The 15,112-nt window shown below is 39.1% G+C and overlaps 1 protein-coding gene across 4 annotated transcripts in view; it reads left to right on the top strand.

The window, feature by feature from the left end:
- LOC121083033 (SAM domain-containing protein SAMSN-1-like) overlaps window positions 1-15,112 on the top strand; it is a 98,357-nt gene that overhangs the window by 56,860 nt on the left and 26,385 nt on the right. Inside the window, exon 1 of one of the 4 annotated variants that reach the window (XM_040582888.1) lies at window positions 4,885-5,061. The exons of the other annotated variants lie outside the window; for them this stretch is intronic. Coding sequence (XP_040438822.1) covers window positions 5,005-5,061 — 57 coding nt within the window. The 5' untranslated portion in view covers window positions 4,885-5,004. Of the gene's footprint in view, window positions 1-4,884; window positions 5,062-15,112 lie in introns of those variants that run through there. 4 annotated transcript variants of the gene reach the window in all.

Consider the following 15,112-nt stretch of genomic DNA (forward strand, 5'->3'; position numbering starts at 1 on the left):
TGTTCATCTACTGCTAATGCATGAGAATGTGTTGGGATCAAAGTTTGAGATAAGTTCTTGGTACTTCGTTTTTGCTTTAGGCCAGCTGGTGTTGGGAGCATGCCAAGGTCACAGTCTGAGGGCCTGGCAATGAGACACTTTTTCTTACTCATAGAGTAGCAACTACTTTTTTTTTTACCAGACACATCTTTAAATTTGGTAGGAGCTCTCATAGTGATGCTCTATAGCCTGCCCCTGCCGTATTTCTTTGTGTCTCCGTTGACCTTAGTGGCAAAGGATTAGCATAAGAGAAGGAAAAATGTCAAAAATCTTTTTTCAGGAAGAGAAGGAAGCCAAATAGTGTGAGAGAGGCTGAATTCACAATTCCAGGGACTTGTCTTGATGCTGCTTTGCACCCTGACAGTTGCTTAAACAAGTTTAGACTTTGCTCTGTTGTTGCTCCCACATGCTGCTTCAGTGGATGTATGACAATAAATATCCCCCCAATGTAAATTATTTAACAAAGATCAAGTTTTTGAAGAAAACTTCAGATGTTAATTATTAGCTTTGCGGAATAGCCAGTTTCTGCAGGCTTCATAAGAATTATGCTTTTCATGGGATAGGAGTTTTCTTGATATAGTGTCAACACACCGCCAGGTCAAGGGTGTCAACTTAAAATATTCTTTAATCCCGTATTTTCTCTCGAAGACTGTGAGTTTCTGTAGCTTCTTCATTTTTATTCCTGATGAAAATCACATAGGAGCCTATTCAATAGGGAGTTACATACTTTGTTGCATGAAGCCCCTAATCGTTTTGGATCAATTTTCATTACCATTCTGAATGCTGGCAGTGATGAGTTTGCAGTGAGTGTGGGAGTTTCAGAGGTGGGACCTTAAGCATCCAGCTCCATTCCCCAACATCCCAATGGAAAATCAGCCTCAGTCTTCAGAGTTAAGATTAAAAGTGACAGTTTTGTTTAAACAGTTATAAAGACAGCCCAGCCTGCAATATCTGCCTTCTTTCATGAGTTGTTGGCAGGGGAGGGAGGGCTTAACTCCATTTTTCTACACTTGTTCCTTTTAGTATCTGCAGAGTCTTTGCCGTGGTAGTTTATGGAGGTAGTTACTCTGCTGAGGAGTAGCAGTGACTGTAACTGTGGCTGGCCCTTGCTCAGATTAGGCCAGGAGAGGGAAGTATCTAGCTATGTTCTGGCCCATAATTAATACATAGGAGGAAATTGTGTTCTGCTCATGAACATTCCTTGAGGAAATAAAGATTAAATTTATTAAGTAAATTATTCACTGCAAATTATTCACTCAGATCCACTTGCTATTCTGAGATTTCTGCAATATCTAAGGGAGCTAGATCATACAGGGAGAAGCATGGACATAAAAGCACATGCTGAAGGCATGATTCCTTTCTTGTACAAAATACAAGTCTTATTTTAATTAAAATAAACAGACTAACACACTCTAGAGTTGCTTAGCATTAGGGAAAGCAATGTACAGCCCCAAGGTATCTCTGAGTCTCCAGTTAAACTCGGACAAAGTTTGTCTGACAGACAATAAAAAATGAGTTGCTAATAAGAAAAAAATCTCTTTTCATTTGCTTTTTGACAGGTGGCCGGTATACTAAACTCTTCAATCTACTTTGCACCCTACTTTTTAGTTTTGTCTCAATAACCAAGCATTGAAAAGATAAGCTTACACCTGCTGTTTAGGCTGGAAGTGATCTCTCCTTTAAGAGCAAGGGAAATAGATGGAGCCACTGAGAGGTTATGGAGCTGTTGTGGCGCTTGACATCATGTGGGAGGAAGGCACATAAAGCACTGGAATGTCCAGGACCATTCATCACGGTCCATTCATTAAAACTGGATAATGATAATAATAAGCTATAAGGTATGTTGCCTTTTATAAATACAATGGCAGTGGGAATCATTCTCATGGGGTCATCTTAATTATTTTTAAGTGGATAGCCTTTTTCCCCATTGGACTTCCCACACAGAAGAGTGACATTGCCTGGGTATTTCAGGATGGAGGAGTCAATCCAAGCCCCATAAAATTAACCTGAAAAACTTCTATTAATTTCACTGGGGCTTGGATCAGGTTCAAAGACCAGCGAGGAAATGGAATATGTTACCTGCAGTCATGTCCAACGGAAAACTATGTAAGAGAATTTTTCTTTTAATTTTGCATAGATATTCATTCCCCTTTGAAAAATTAGCTTCAAATACAGAGGATATAAGCACCCAGCTTATTATTAATTTTTAATTCAAAAGAGGTCCTTTTGAAATGCATCGGTTAACTAAATTAAATGAACTTAATGTTATAGATGTTTGATTTTCTTTGCTTTTTTACTTTTTAAAGCTAGTGTGGGTCAGCCTTCCAAGGGCAAGAACATAATCAGGTCAGCTTTCAAGCTGCTATAATTTTTCTGATATGTGGATGAAGAAAGGAAATAGATATGGGTGGGTACTATATCTCTTGAAATGGCCTCTTTCCTCCTGTTTAACAATAAATATTCTACAGAAAGGAAGCTCATATATTACTCGTCAGATGAGTTCGCATTTTATTAATCATGAAGATTTTAACAATGGCCTGAGACAGGAAATCACAGTCTAATGATCAGCAGAGTCTGATTTAATCCTCACGCTTGGGGCAGATTAAAAAGAAAAAGTATACTACAACATACATCTATGTACATAAATAATCAGGTTTAATTACTATTAAACATGCATACAGCTTTTATAACAACATATGGCCCTACTGAATTACTATGGCTAATTAAGTGTCCATGGTCAAACCTTCTCATGGTTAGAAATGTCAATGGACACTTCAGGCAGTGTTATCAGATCTAGAAAAGAAAAATAAGTCTCAGAGTTCATCATTGTTATCAATTAATTATTGATTACTAATTATAACAATTATTATGACTCTGATTGATATGTTATTATTAATAAAATTAATAATGAATTCAACTCTATTCTACATGAGTGTAGTGCTGATTAAAATGTGAAGTGAAACATCTTGGTTAATGGGTTGAGGTTCAACACATACTCCACTGCAATCCAATAACCTGGAGAACAGTCTTGCATTAAACTGAGCAGCATTTCAGCACCTTAACCCCAGTTCCTCCTCCCCTTTTTACCAATTTGGTTCTTAGAAAGTCTGTAAAGGAAAAACTTATTATACCGTTAGCATATAATAATTATTCTCTCATCAGTCAGTCTAAGCCCATTCAGTTGCCCATCCATGGGCATCCAAGGCAGCCTCCAAAACTTTTCTTAAATATTTAAATAGAAGAAACAAACTGAAATGGTAATTCATATGATGAGCAGTGTCTTATCCCTCCCTGAAGTATTCGTATGACAGAGGAAGAAAAGAGCAATTCAGCCAAAAGACTACTTGCCTATCTAGCATTGTCTCCTCACGCATACTTTAAAATTCACAAGTGTTTACTGGCAAAGGCGATTCTAAGAAATGAGACCTGTGCACTTCTTACTGGCTTTCAACCATCAGTTCTTTTGGGTTTTGGTTTGGATGGTTCCTTGATTTAACATTCCTTTAAATTTGAGTTCAACCAGATCCAGTATTAAAAATTACATAAAGCAAGAAACGTGACTGTGCATTGGGTATTTGGATTCACGACAGCTGAATTTTTAGTTGGTGCAAGAGACCTTCACAGTGACTTGCTTTTTTAAAAGAGCTTTTATCTATGACAAAATTATAAGTAAAAGTTGCTTAGAATACATTTTCTCAACAAAAAAATAATTTTGAAATAATATTATCAAAATTTTGGGGAAAAAAAATCATACCAAAGTTTTTTCTTGATACTTACTCTTGAAACTTTTTCTTGCAACTTATTTAGAAATACATGTATTTTTTTATTTGTAGTAATGTTAAATTAAAATTTAATTGATGCTCTGTGGATGGACCAAAAGTTCGAGGTTTGAAATTGAGAATTTGCCTCCATCTTTAAGCTAAAAATTGGGAATTTTTCATGGTTTCAGGTTTTGTGGCCTATGTTTCACCACAAGTGAGTCTTACTTAGGATACTTAGGAATTTTGTTTGTTTGACTTTAGCAAATAATATCAAGCAAAATTAAGCAGAAATTCAAAAAAATAATAAAAAAAGTTAATACATCCACTTTACCCTCTGGACTGGTTTTCAAGAGGGTATAAAGGACCTTTGCCATTCTCCTCTCTCTTTTTGTTGTAAGCCACCTGTTAGACTTGCCTTTTCTCCTTGTGGCTTTGTCACCAAATCAAAGACAACAGAGGACTGAAAAGTGCTGTTTCAGGGCATCCAAATTCTGTGATGAATGGCAAAAATTCATTCCATCATGCAAAAGAAAAAGGTGGCTTTAGAAAATGTCCCTTCTCTACCAAACAGTGACCTTTAATCTCATTGCTTTTATTGCATTCCTGTAGAGCTAGGAGAGAAAGGGAGGTGTTAGGGACCAGCCAGACCATGTACCACAGGTGCACAGTGGTTTGGTTTTTTGCTGGTGGTTGTTTTTTGTGTTTTGGTTGTTGTTTTGTTTTTGTTTTTTTTTTCTGGACAAATAATCACCCTTGGTCCTCTGAACAGCAGCACACCTTCATATTCGAGTCCCAGCACATGTTGAAACGAAGGGTGCACTTAGTGCCACAAGGCTGAGTGAGGAAAAATGAGAAAGGAAAAGAGGACAATTTTCTTGAGGTTGTCCAAAGTCTTACTGAGGCCTGACAGTGACACAGAAGGAGGTCAGTTTTAAAGCATTTCTCACTCTGAACTTTATCCTCATTTTCAACAAATCTTAGTGCCTCTCTCTTTCTTCCCCGTCACTTCCTCACCCCCTTCTTCACTCCCTCCCTAAAGACTTCAGCTTGCTCACCCATGCCGCGAAGCAGCCGTGTGAGGTCACATCCTGACAGAATAAGGAACTGTGTAACCGGTGTATGCATGTGTAGTATGCTTCGTTGTGCTTAGTTTGGTTGCAAGGTAGTAGCAGTTACAGTTCATCTGGATAAGCGTGAATTAAAAATGTTGAAGAGAAAACCATCTAATGTGTCTGATAAAGAGAAAAGTCAAAAGCCAAAGGTAAGAATGTTTAATTTTTATTGCCAATGAACAATAAGAGGAATTCTTAGCCAATTTTAAAAGGAAGACTTCCTTTTAAATCCTAGCTTCAGGGTTTCTTGATGTGTTAGCAAGTGCCTTGGTGCTATAATCTCAGTATATACTCACTTTATAACAGTAATGATCCAATCCAATGAATCATGATTGTGAAGCTGCTATAGCTGTGCTAAAGAGTCCTGGTACTGGGCTTTGTCTATAGTTACATGTTCTGCATCAGCTTTTAACAGAGCATCTCGCAAAAATCCCCTTTCTCTTTCTTATCTATGATAAACTGATGATGTTCAACAAAAGTTTGAGAATCGGTGAAGAATCAGAAAAGCTTTTAGATTTGTTCGTTATTTAATATATTTGCTTTTGCACCACCATAACCAAAAGAAGAGAGGGACTTGGTAATCAGTGTTTGTCATCTTCACTTTTCTGGGAATGATCATCCTTTCAGCCTGAAAGAAATACTCTGAATAAATTGATAATGTGCTACACTGGACACCTTCCACAAACTGGAATTGCAAGAAAGAAAGTGAGAGTTTTGTAAGATGCATAAGAATGTGTCCTGTGCTAGAAATTTCTTTTCAGTCCCTGGACTGGGTGCAAAATTACCTTTGCAAGTGTATTGGAAGCCTGAAGAGAAATGGCTACTGCTAGACCCCAGTGCCTCAGTATCCATTTCTGCCTCAGTTTATCAGTGCTGACAATTTAACCAAGAGATTAGAGGAGCCTTGTAGTGTATCTCTGCTTTCAGTAACTCAGTGTCTCCAAGTTTACAGACCCATCTTCTCATTGCTTGGGAATACACTTCACTTAGTGACTTCTGTGTCCTAAAAGATTATTGCAGGCACTGTTCCAGCAGGAATGTCTTCTGGTTTTATACAGCACTGGCTTTTGTGTATTGCACTTGCAATTTTAGACTATGACTCATTAACAATTAAAAGTAATGTTTTTCCATGGATTTGAAACAATTGTGAACCCATTTTCCCATAGATTTTAATGTTTTTAAAGCATTTCACTGGCTACTATGGTATGCATTTTCTTCTGTTCAATCATCATACTGTTTTTAATGCCAGGGAAGAAGTATAATTAATAGCTAATTACACTATAGGTTAAGCAAGAAATGTCCACGAGAGACTCTGTGGATGGGCTTTGTTTTCCCATCTGTTAAGTGTTTTCAAAAGCCAGTTTTGATCACTCTCTTCTTCCAGAATAAGACATTCCCTAACAACAGTCTGATTTTCATTTTTTGGGGGTTGTTTTTTTTTTTTTTTTTCCTATACAGTTAGTTACTCATTCATGAATGCACTCCATGCTGTTAAAATGCTGGCATTGTGGCTTTTCAAATATATTTATGTATATCATGGTCATGGATTTGATTCACCGTATGTGTAAAGTAGTGATAAAAAGAGTCTAACCACTTGACTGAGTGTCAAACCTGCTGACTTTGCTGTGCTGACTTTGCCTTATTGTAAATGTTTACAAAAATGGAAATGTCTTGGTGAAGTGGCTCATCATGTCTTCTGCCTCTGTAGCGTGCTTTGAAACACCACCTACTCCAGTCCCACTTTTGCACAGAATTGTGAAAACTTTCCACAATGAGCACGTTTTTGCTGAGTACACTGTTCATAAAAAAGGCATGGGAGGCCACAACCCCATGCTGCATGGAATAGAAAACTTTGCTTGTTGTAGCATGTTTTGAAATATGCCCCACGGAAGCAACGCAAATACTTAAGTTGCTTAATACTGCATTGGGTAATAGGGGCGCAGGTCCTTACCTCCCGACAGAAGTTATGGGATTTCACAAGAGACTTCCCTAGATCACTTCCTGGCTGCCACTGCTCTGCACAGGCAGCGTTTGGTACCTCCTCATACACGCAGGGCAGGATGCTGTTGTCACTGTGGGGTTCCTGGGATACCTCACCTTGCCTTTAGGCAGCTTAGACCCAGTGTCTCCCAGCATCCGCACAGGGCTGACGCAAGACCTGTGGGAGACCTGTGAGGTCTGGAGTGTTAAGTGAAAATCAGGTTTGCTACCTTAGGCCCTCAAAAAGGACACCAAAAAGATCATTTTAGGTAAATGAATCTTAACCACAGTGACCGGTTATCTTTATCACAATTGTATGAATTTCTGTGCATTAATTCAAGTGTTTCACCAACATTTGCTTTTTAATCCTTTTGGGTTTATCACTTTCTAACATGAAGAATATCAGCATCCAGTTATGTCTTTTGATAAAGATGAAGGAATACCATGCAAAGCTGGTAAAACACTTCTTGAGGCAATTCGCTCTCCCTGCCCTCTAGCAGTGGTGGGCAAGTCAATGACCGATGCAGGATCAACACAGATTATCAGTATCTAACTGGCAATTCTCTACCTGTAATGCATTTACTTTATTACTGTGGTGCATAAGGGACTTCTGCAGATGTGTTAGGTGCTACACAAACAAAAAGCAGCATCTTGCAACTCTCAGTGTCTGCTGTGAAAGGGTTGATATTAAGCCATGAAATAGTAATATTTCAGGTTTTTTTCCATTAGACAGCAGGATTTCTATAGTGCTGCAGTCATGCTAGTAACTTCTTTGCATATTTGGCAGGTTTTGCTTATGCATGGATTTGTATATAACTACTGAATGCATTGTATGTACACTACATAAATAAGCATTCATTGTTAGGAAAAAAAAATCTACATCGTGTCATCCCAGAGAAAATTGGAAGAGAAATGTGAGAGAAATGTTTTCGAAAGAGATACTGGAAGTATTCTGATCTTTTGCCAATGTTTATCATTGTAACTGCACGTACTGCTGTGGAACTGTTGGTACATTTATATATTGTACATCAGCTGAAGACGCAGGTAGCTGAACTAAAAAGGAAAAGTCCAAAGGCTTAAAAATACCCTGCTTGATATTGAAGAAACTCAACCAATTGATGGGCCAAGCTCTCTATTATCAAGCCTATCTAATCTAACCTATCTGTCTGTCCAGGACCTTAAACAACTTTCTATCACAACAGAGCCTCTGCACCTCCCATCAGGACCACCACCAAGAGGCAGCTCTCAGCGCTTCCTTTCCGTCCCCACCTGCCCCCCTTTCTTTTCCATCAGACGTGACATGTCTTGGTTTATATGGTGTAGCTCTTCGGAGCTGCAGTACTATTTGTGAGCAGGTGAGGTCAAACAAACTAGGTCTTACACCTCGCCCTGAGGTTCATGGTCATGCTGGTGGCTGCAGTCAGCCTTAGTGCCACCGGCTCACTGCAGGGAGAACGTGTCTCCTGCATTGCTGGAGTTTTAGTTATGGAGCAGGAAAGTACTATAGAAAGTGGAGGGAATGCTTTTACTAGATGTGTTTCAGCTATGAGTTTGTGCCGTCTGTCCCACCACCCCTTAAAGGGCTGGGGAGGATGAAAGAAGGACCCCTAAAATGATCTGGATTTTAGCCTCTTTGGCCCTTATAAAGTTACTGACATCAGTGTATCTGGGGAGTGGCATGAAGCAGATTTAGAAAGATGGTAAGAGAAAAGATTCTGAGAAATTACACAGGAACTAGTCTTCTGTTCTGTAGACACTTCAGGCAGCACCATATCCGGGCACCATACAGATAAAACACTGTTAAAGCATTTAGCAGCCACTCTGCATTCCACTTTGCACTGATGTACACATTTGAACAGGTGCAAACGACAACAGAAGGTGCAAATAATCTGTAAAACATCCCCTTGTCCACTTCACAGTTTGCAAGGTGCTGGCCACAGCCTATTCTTTTCTCTCTCTCTCTCAAATTCCTACCGACACAGCAAACTTGAGAACTGCTTGATGATTCTTGGCTTTACTTCAAGCTGAAGCAAAGACGACTTTGTGCCATTTTCACTGGCTTGACTGAAGGAAGTCTTGTGTCATTATTCTACATGACAGTTGATCTATGTTTATGCTAAAGGTTTGAGACATTTTTGTTTCCTTATTCTGCTTCCAAATGTACTTGGTGCTTGAAACTCAGCTTACTGCTGGTGTGTAAGACAATTCAGGGTCAATGCCTGTGCATTTTGTTTAGGCAAAAATATGTCCAAGCTTCTAATTAAATCAATATTCACTTGCTTAGGTGATAAACTATTTGTTTTCAGAGTTATGGGAAAATAGTGGCAAATCCAATACGAGGAAATATTTTAATGTGCAATTTTGTCCCCTAGTACTATTTCATAACAATAATTTTCCTTTTTATAAGCTTTAAATGAAACCCTGCTTCCAATTGCACATTTTTGCCATAGAGTTCAGGCCAGGATTTCCTCTTTTTATATATTCTTCACAGAAGGCCTGATCCTGATTCTGAAAACACTTAAATGAATAAATTAGCTGTGATCCCATTGATTTCAATGGGATTTGTCATCTGGGTAAAGTTTATCGCTTGCCTAAGTGTTTGGAGCCTGTAGCGCAGACAGATGCTATAAGCAAATTTTTTGGTGATGCTTTTTTCTTTGACAGTGGCTTGTGATTCTCCAATGGGGAAAACTTATCAAAGAAAAGTAAATAGAAAATAAATACAGCAAAACTAAACACCAAAAATATTTCAAGACATAATTAGATCTTCTGTAGGACAAGGTCTGCAATGAAGATATTGCTCAGTGTTAATAAATATTAACTAGGATTTATCCTTGAGTAGGGAAAGCTGAGGGTTTTAGTTTTATTTTAAAGGTAAAGACTGGTAGACTTCTGAAAATGGCAAGTTTTATATTCTTTTCTTTCTCCCTGAAATTTTGAGTGTGAATAAATGAGCCACTGCTAATGTCACAGATGCTAATTTTCACAACCAAACCTTGTTTCCATTTGCATTTCATTCTAACAATGATGAGAGGTGATGAGTTGATGATAAGCTGTTTTCACCGTACTGCCCGCTGTGCAAATTTATGCTTACAGGCAAAGATGACACATAGTTCTGTCATTAAAGGTCTTTACTGCATTGTCTCTTGAAGAAAGAACATTTGTCAAAATCCATTTTCACTCTGTAAAATAAGCAGGAATGGATAACATCTGAGAAGTAGTTTTAAGAACCTTGTTTATAGTGGAAATACCTGTGGGCCTTTATCAGGGAGGATTCAGAGAAAGAAAAAATGATACTTGTAATAACCATGTATGTGTAGATGGGGAAAAAAGGGATTGCAGGTGACACTTCAGAAGGTGTGCCCTCTCTCCCTCAGGCTTCATAAAAAACTGGAACAAGGTTAGAGTTAACCTTGGGTTATTTTTCTTGTGAGTGGAAGGCTCTGTAATCATATTATTGCTCGTCTTACCACTGCTAGTATTTTATTTTTTTTCATTTATATTATCATCTTGCTTCTTGATCATCAGCCAATTTTTTTTGTTTTCAACAGCAGTTCCATAAAGTTGTTTGTGTCTTAACATCTATGTTAGCATACCTCTTCTAGAGGTCTTGAAATCTGAGGAATTTTATTCCTCAATTACTCACCAGAAAGTAAAGGTCCAGAGTCTTCGCAGCGAAAGAACAGCTGTCCCTCTCCTGCCCCTTTCCAGGAGGCTGGTTAGGATGTCCAGACTCCACATTTTGATGCTCAGATCAACACACCGGCTCACTGAAGGCTCACACAACTCTTGACTAGCTTTTGTGCCAAAGGAAAAAATGACATCTGTGGCCTGGTTCAGTCCTGGCCTCTTTTGTGTGTTCCCTTGATGACAGCACTTTTCAAATTTTCACCGACTTTGCTCAAAATTCATGCAATTTCTCATTTGTTCCCTGTCTTGGTTTTCCTTCACTAGCTAGGCTTAAGTCCTTAATAACAGAATATTTTAAAACAAGTGAGAGGAAGTCTCCTGAAGGGAATATTTTTACATTAATATTCATTTTGCTTAGAGTGACAAATGCAGTTCAGTTCCTTGTTTTCCTAAGCAAGCAAGAGCACTTCCAGAAGCATGCCTGAGCCACCTTACCCAGCCATTTTTAAAAACCAGACTATCAACCCCATCATTTATAACTGTACTGTCTGCTAAACACTGTAGCACAACTGCCAAGGTGACATAAGTCAGCATTAGTTGCCTTTTAATTCTTTAACTGGCTTTATAGAGCGCTTGACTTACTTCAATATTGTGTTTCTAGGAAACCCAAAATACGCCAAATAAAACATTGTCTGGGATATCTGTCATTGCTGGAAAAAAGCTGTAAGTATGTACAGGCAGGGCAGGCAGAGGATGTGGCCCACAGTTTTCTGTAGGTTTCAACACTCTTCTAGTAATCTGTGTCAGATAATAAACCCAGACTGAGGTAACTGTAAAGCCATCACTAGGCAGCTTGTATAAGCAGTTTGAGGGTGGCTGCAAACATTTCAACCAGAAGAATCAATTCCTTGATGTGTGGGCAGAAACCCCTAGCAATTCCCACTCCAGAGAAGGAAAGTAAGTCTTCTGGGCCTTGGTACTCACCATATCTCTCAAATTTTGTGTTCTGAAACCTGGCAACAGAGACAGCAGAATTACTTCAGTTGTTAAAAAGTTACACCCTTTTCCACAAATTAGCAATGTCAGTGTTTTTTCTAGACATTTAGCTGCTTGGCACCAGGCTACAGAATATATATGCTCTGAATATTTAGCAAGTCATAAGTCCTTTAAGCCATCCTAACGGAAAACTTTGTTTCATGCATCAGGTGAAGGTGTGTGTCACATATGTTGATATTCACAGCAAGATGAATAACCACATATTTTTTTCACAGGTGAAATTTTTCCTGTACACCTGCTCGCTCTTACCTTTCTAGCCTTTACTATCTTATTCCACTTACAGTACACCCAAGAACATGTTCTTAGTTTTTTATTTCTTCCCAAACCTGAGGCTGCAACTCCAGCCTAGGGAAAAGTTTGGCGATTTTTAACTGCTTCAGGGAAGCTGCTTCTTTGACATATTATATGCTGTACTGTCACTTTTTCCCCCCATACCTCTTTGGTTTATTCCATGGATACATAGAAAGCTGGATAATGACTTCACCTGTACACAGGCTTCAGGCTGCTTAACTGCTAGTCGTAACATTTACTGGCATCTTTCTGGTAAGCTGAATGTCAATAGCAAAGGGTGTGTTCTTTCTAACCTTCACCCAGCACTGAGGCTGACAAGCTTTCTCTGGGAAGATCTAGTGATCTACTGTTTTGCACCATTATGTGTTCTGGGTTAAGTTTTCATCCCTTTCCTACCCTTTTATCTCTTCATCTCTTTCATCATCTTCACAAGAACAACCAAGTAACCTCACTGCATTTGATGTCCATGGGATGCTGAATGGTTACTTCCTTGAGAACTGTAGGAAGTTGTAAGTTCCTCTCCTTGGTCATGCTGACCTCATTCAGAAGGTATGGCAGGGTTGCTGTTCTTCCAGGTATGTTGAAAGGCAAGTGAGGTATGAGGCTACTGAAATTGTACTTGGCTTAAAGTTTTACTGCAGTGTTTCTCATGGCTTCTTCAGGGAGAAGAGAAGCACTAGAGGAGTGTCGTTCAACCAGAAAACACGGAAAAGCCGTGGTGACCACAGTGCAGACCTCTACCGTTGCGTTTGAGGTAGAGACGGAGCTTTGTCACTGGCAGCCTGCAGCTGCAAGACAAAGAAATTGGCTTTCCTTAGCAACAGTATAGCCAAAAGGAGATGTGTGAAGATGAGGTGACAAAGTGGCTGAGGCAGGTGGATGAGCTCTTGCAGCTCACCTCTCTGCTGCGTTCACCTGTGCAAAGTGGATGCTGAGCTTTAGCACTGGTGGATTGCTTTCACTCACCACAGCTGTGCTGGATTTCTCATACTTCTGTCTGCCTGCCTCCTGTTTTAAGATCAGATGTTAAGTTCAAAAACCGTTTTGCAGAGCTGGAAAGGGGACATGGTTCATGAGCAGCTCAGAGCCTGTGTAGAGGGTGCATGAAATGACTGATGATGGTAGAGCGGGCATTCAGGTCTAGTCACAAGTGCAGAAAGCTCTTCTGATATTTTCTGTTGGGGAGTTTCCATGATTTTCTTCGTGTCACTATAATGGGACTTACATTTGCTTGATTAATGTCTCTTGTTAATTGCGGTAAAATGTTAGAAAACTGTGTGTTTGGGATTTTAGTCAGTATCTGAAGAAAAGGGAAAAGGCAACACATTCCTATCTGTTTGTGAAAGCCTAAAACCTCATGACTGGTACAATCCCCTTTGCGGTGATAGGCCAGATTTGAGTAGGATTTGGAGTATGGCCTTGAATTTGGGGTACAAAGAGCACCTCAAAGCCCTCACTGCTCTCTCTGCTTTGGTAGAATTATCTCATTGGTGAGTGTCTCTCAACTACACATGGTTTTCATAGAGGTTGTGGGAGCTGGGGAGGGATGAAAAGGTCAGTCTCAGTTTTGTCATGTGTCAGAGTAAAAACACACTTCAGGGATCTGGTACATTTGTTTTTCGTGAGATGAAACTGTAGTTTTCCACTGAGCTGTGATCGCAATAACCCCATACCACAAAGATAACCAGATGGAGAGAGGGGAATTGATATGCCCGTGCTAGACTAGGACCATTTGCTGTGCCCGGTACCCGCAAAGAGCTGTTGATTGTATTCTTTCCTTTCTGGTATGTGTCCTGAACACAAACAGGATGCTATCTTGTCTTCAGATAACTAGATTTTTTTCCCAGGATTACAGTTATAGAACTTAGGCTACAAAGAAAACCCAGAATGTAACACACCGTAACTTCTGCACTACAAAGTATTCTTATGTAGTGCTAAATCACAGGGGCACCCTGAGCTGGAAACCTTCTTTCAGCTTCCATACTGGTCCAAACCCAAAAGCTTATTGAATTTATTTTTTGAGTTCAAATTTCCAAGGAACATGTTTTAGATTCCCAGGCATGCGTTGTGCAAGCATGTCCAGGTTTTGGAGCCTGCAAGGCTGCAGTGAAGTGCCACGTGTGCTTTCTTCCCCGGGCAATAAGAGTAACTTTGGCCTGTGGATGGCAATAAGCCAACATCGGAACTCATCCTTCTGGAAAGGGAAGAGACATGAAGAGGAGAAAATGGTGGCACCGGTCATAATTTTAAAGGGGTCAAAAGTTAACTCATTAAATGCGTATAGCATTTTATTTTATTTTTATTTTGTTTTCTGAGATAAAAATAATGTAAATAAATGGACATATAGATTTGATGAAACACTAAAATTCACAGTGACTGATGATAGATACTGCACTGAATTTTGCTTCTCTACTGTACTGTATCTCCATTAAGGCAATTTCAGCTAATCTCACTATGGATTCATTAATCAAGTGTAGTCAGGATGTCTGAAGGGAGATAATGAGGGGGAAAAAAACTGGCCTATTGTTTGGATCTTATTCTTCAGCTAGTTACTTTGCTTATCGTGTTCTGTGATATTTGTATCCCGATAAATAAGTCCCAGTCACAATTAGTTGTCATAACAGATAACTAACACATCTTTATTTACTTAGAAGTTCAAAATTGTTCCATAAATAGACCAATTAACTTTGTATTCTCTACATCGCAGGCATGTACAATTTGCAGCCTGCAGTGTCAGTTAACAGTGATATGGAAACAAGGTGGACCAGTAGCTTTTTACATTTCCTTCCATTTAGCCAAAGGTGCAAGGAGCCATGGAGACAAAGTCCCTAATCCTATATCTTTTTCTTTAAGCACTAGCATCCTAAATGCATAGTACAGTATCAGCAGTCTCTTAGCGCCTTCAAAAATTTCTCCTCTAAAAAGCCTAAGAAAAGATTTGTTCATTTTTTACTCATTTTTTACTCATTTAGGATTACACACTGTATATCTGCACCACATAAAGCTGTCACTATATTACATTAAAAAAAAAAAAAAAAAAAAAAAAAAAAAAAAGAGAGAAAAAGTTGAGGTTCCAAGAGCCTGGTGGGGTTGGAGACTGCTGAAGATGGGAATGTTTATAAGCTCTGTGATATTAACTGCAGCACTCAACCTCAGGTGACATAAAGCATGCAAAAAAGAACTTTCTGTCAGTTTTATTATTTCTAAAAAGGTTCCCCTTGAAAGAGAAGAGTGACCTTGCTC

Source organism: Falco naumanni, chromosome 2 (assembly GCF_017639655.2).
Source record: "Falco naumanni isolate bFalNau1 chromosome 2, bFalNau1.pat, whole genome shotgun sequence".
Classification (NCBI taxonomy): domain Eukaryota; kingdom Metazoa; phylum Chordata; class Aves; order Falconiformes; family Falconidae; genus Falco; species Falco naumanni.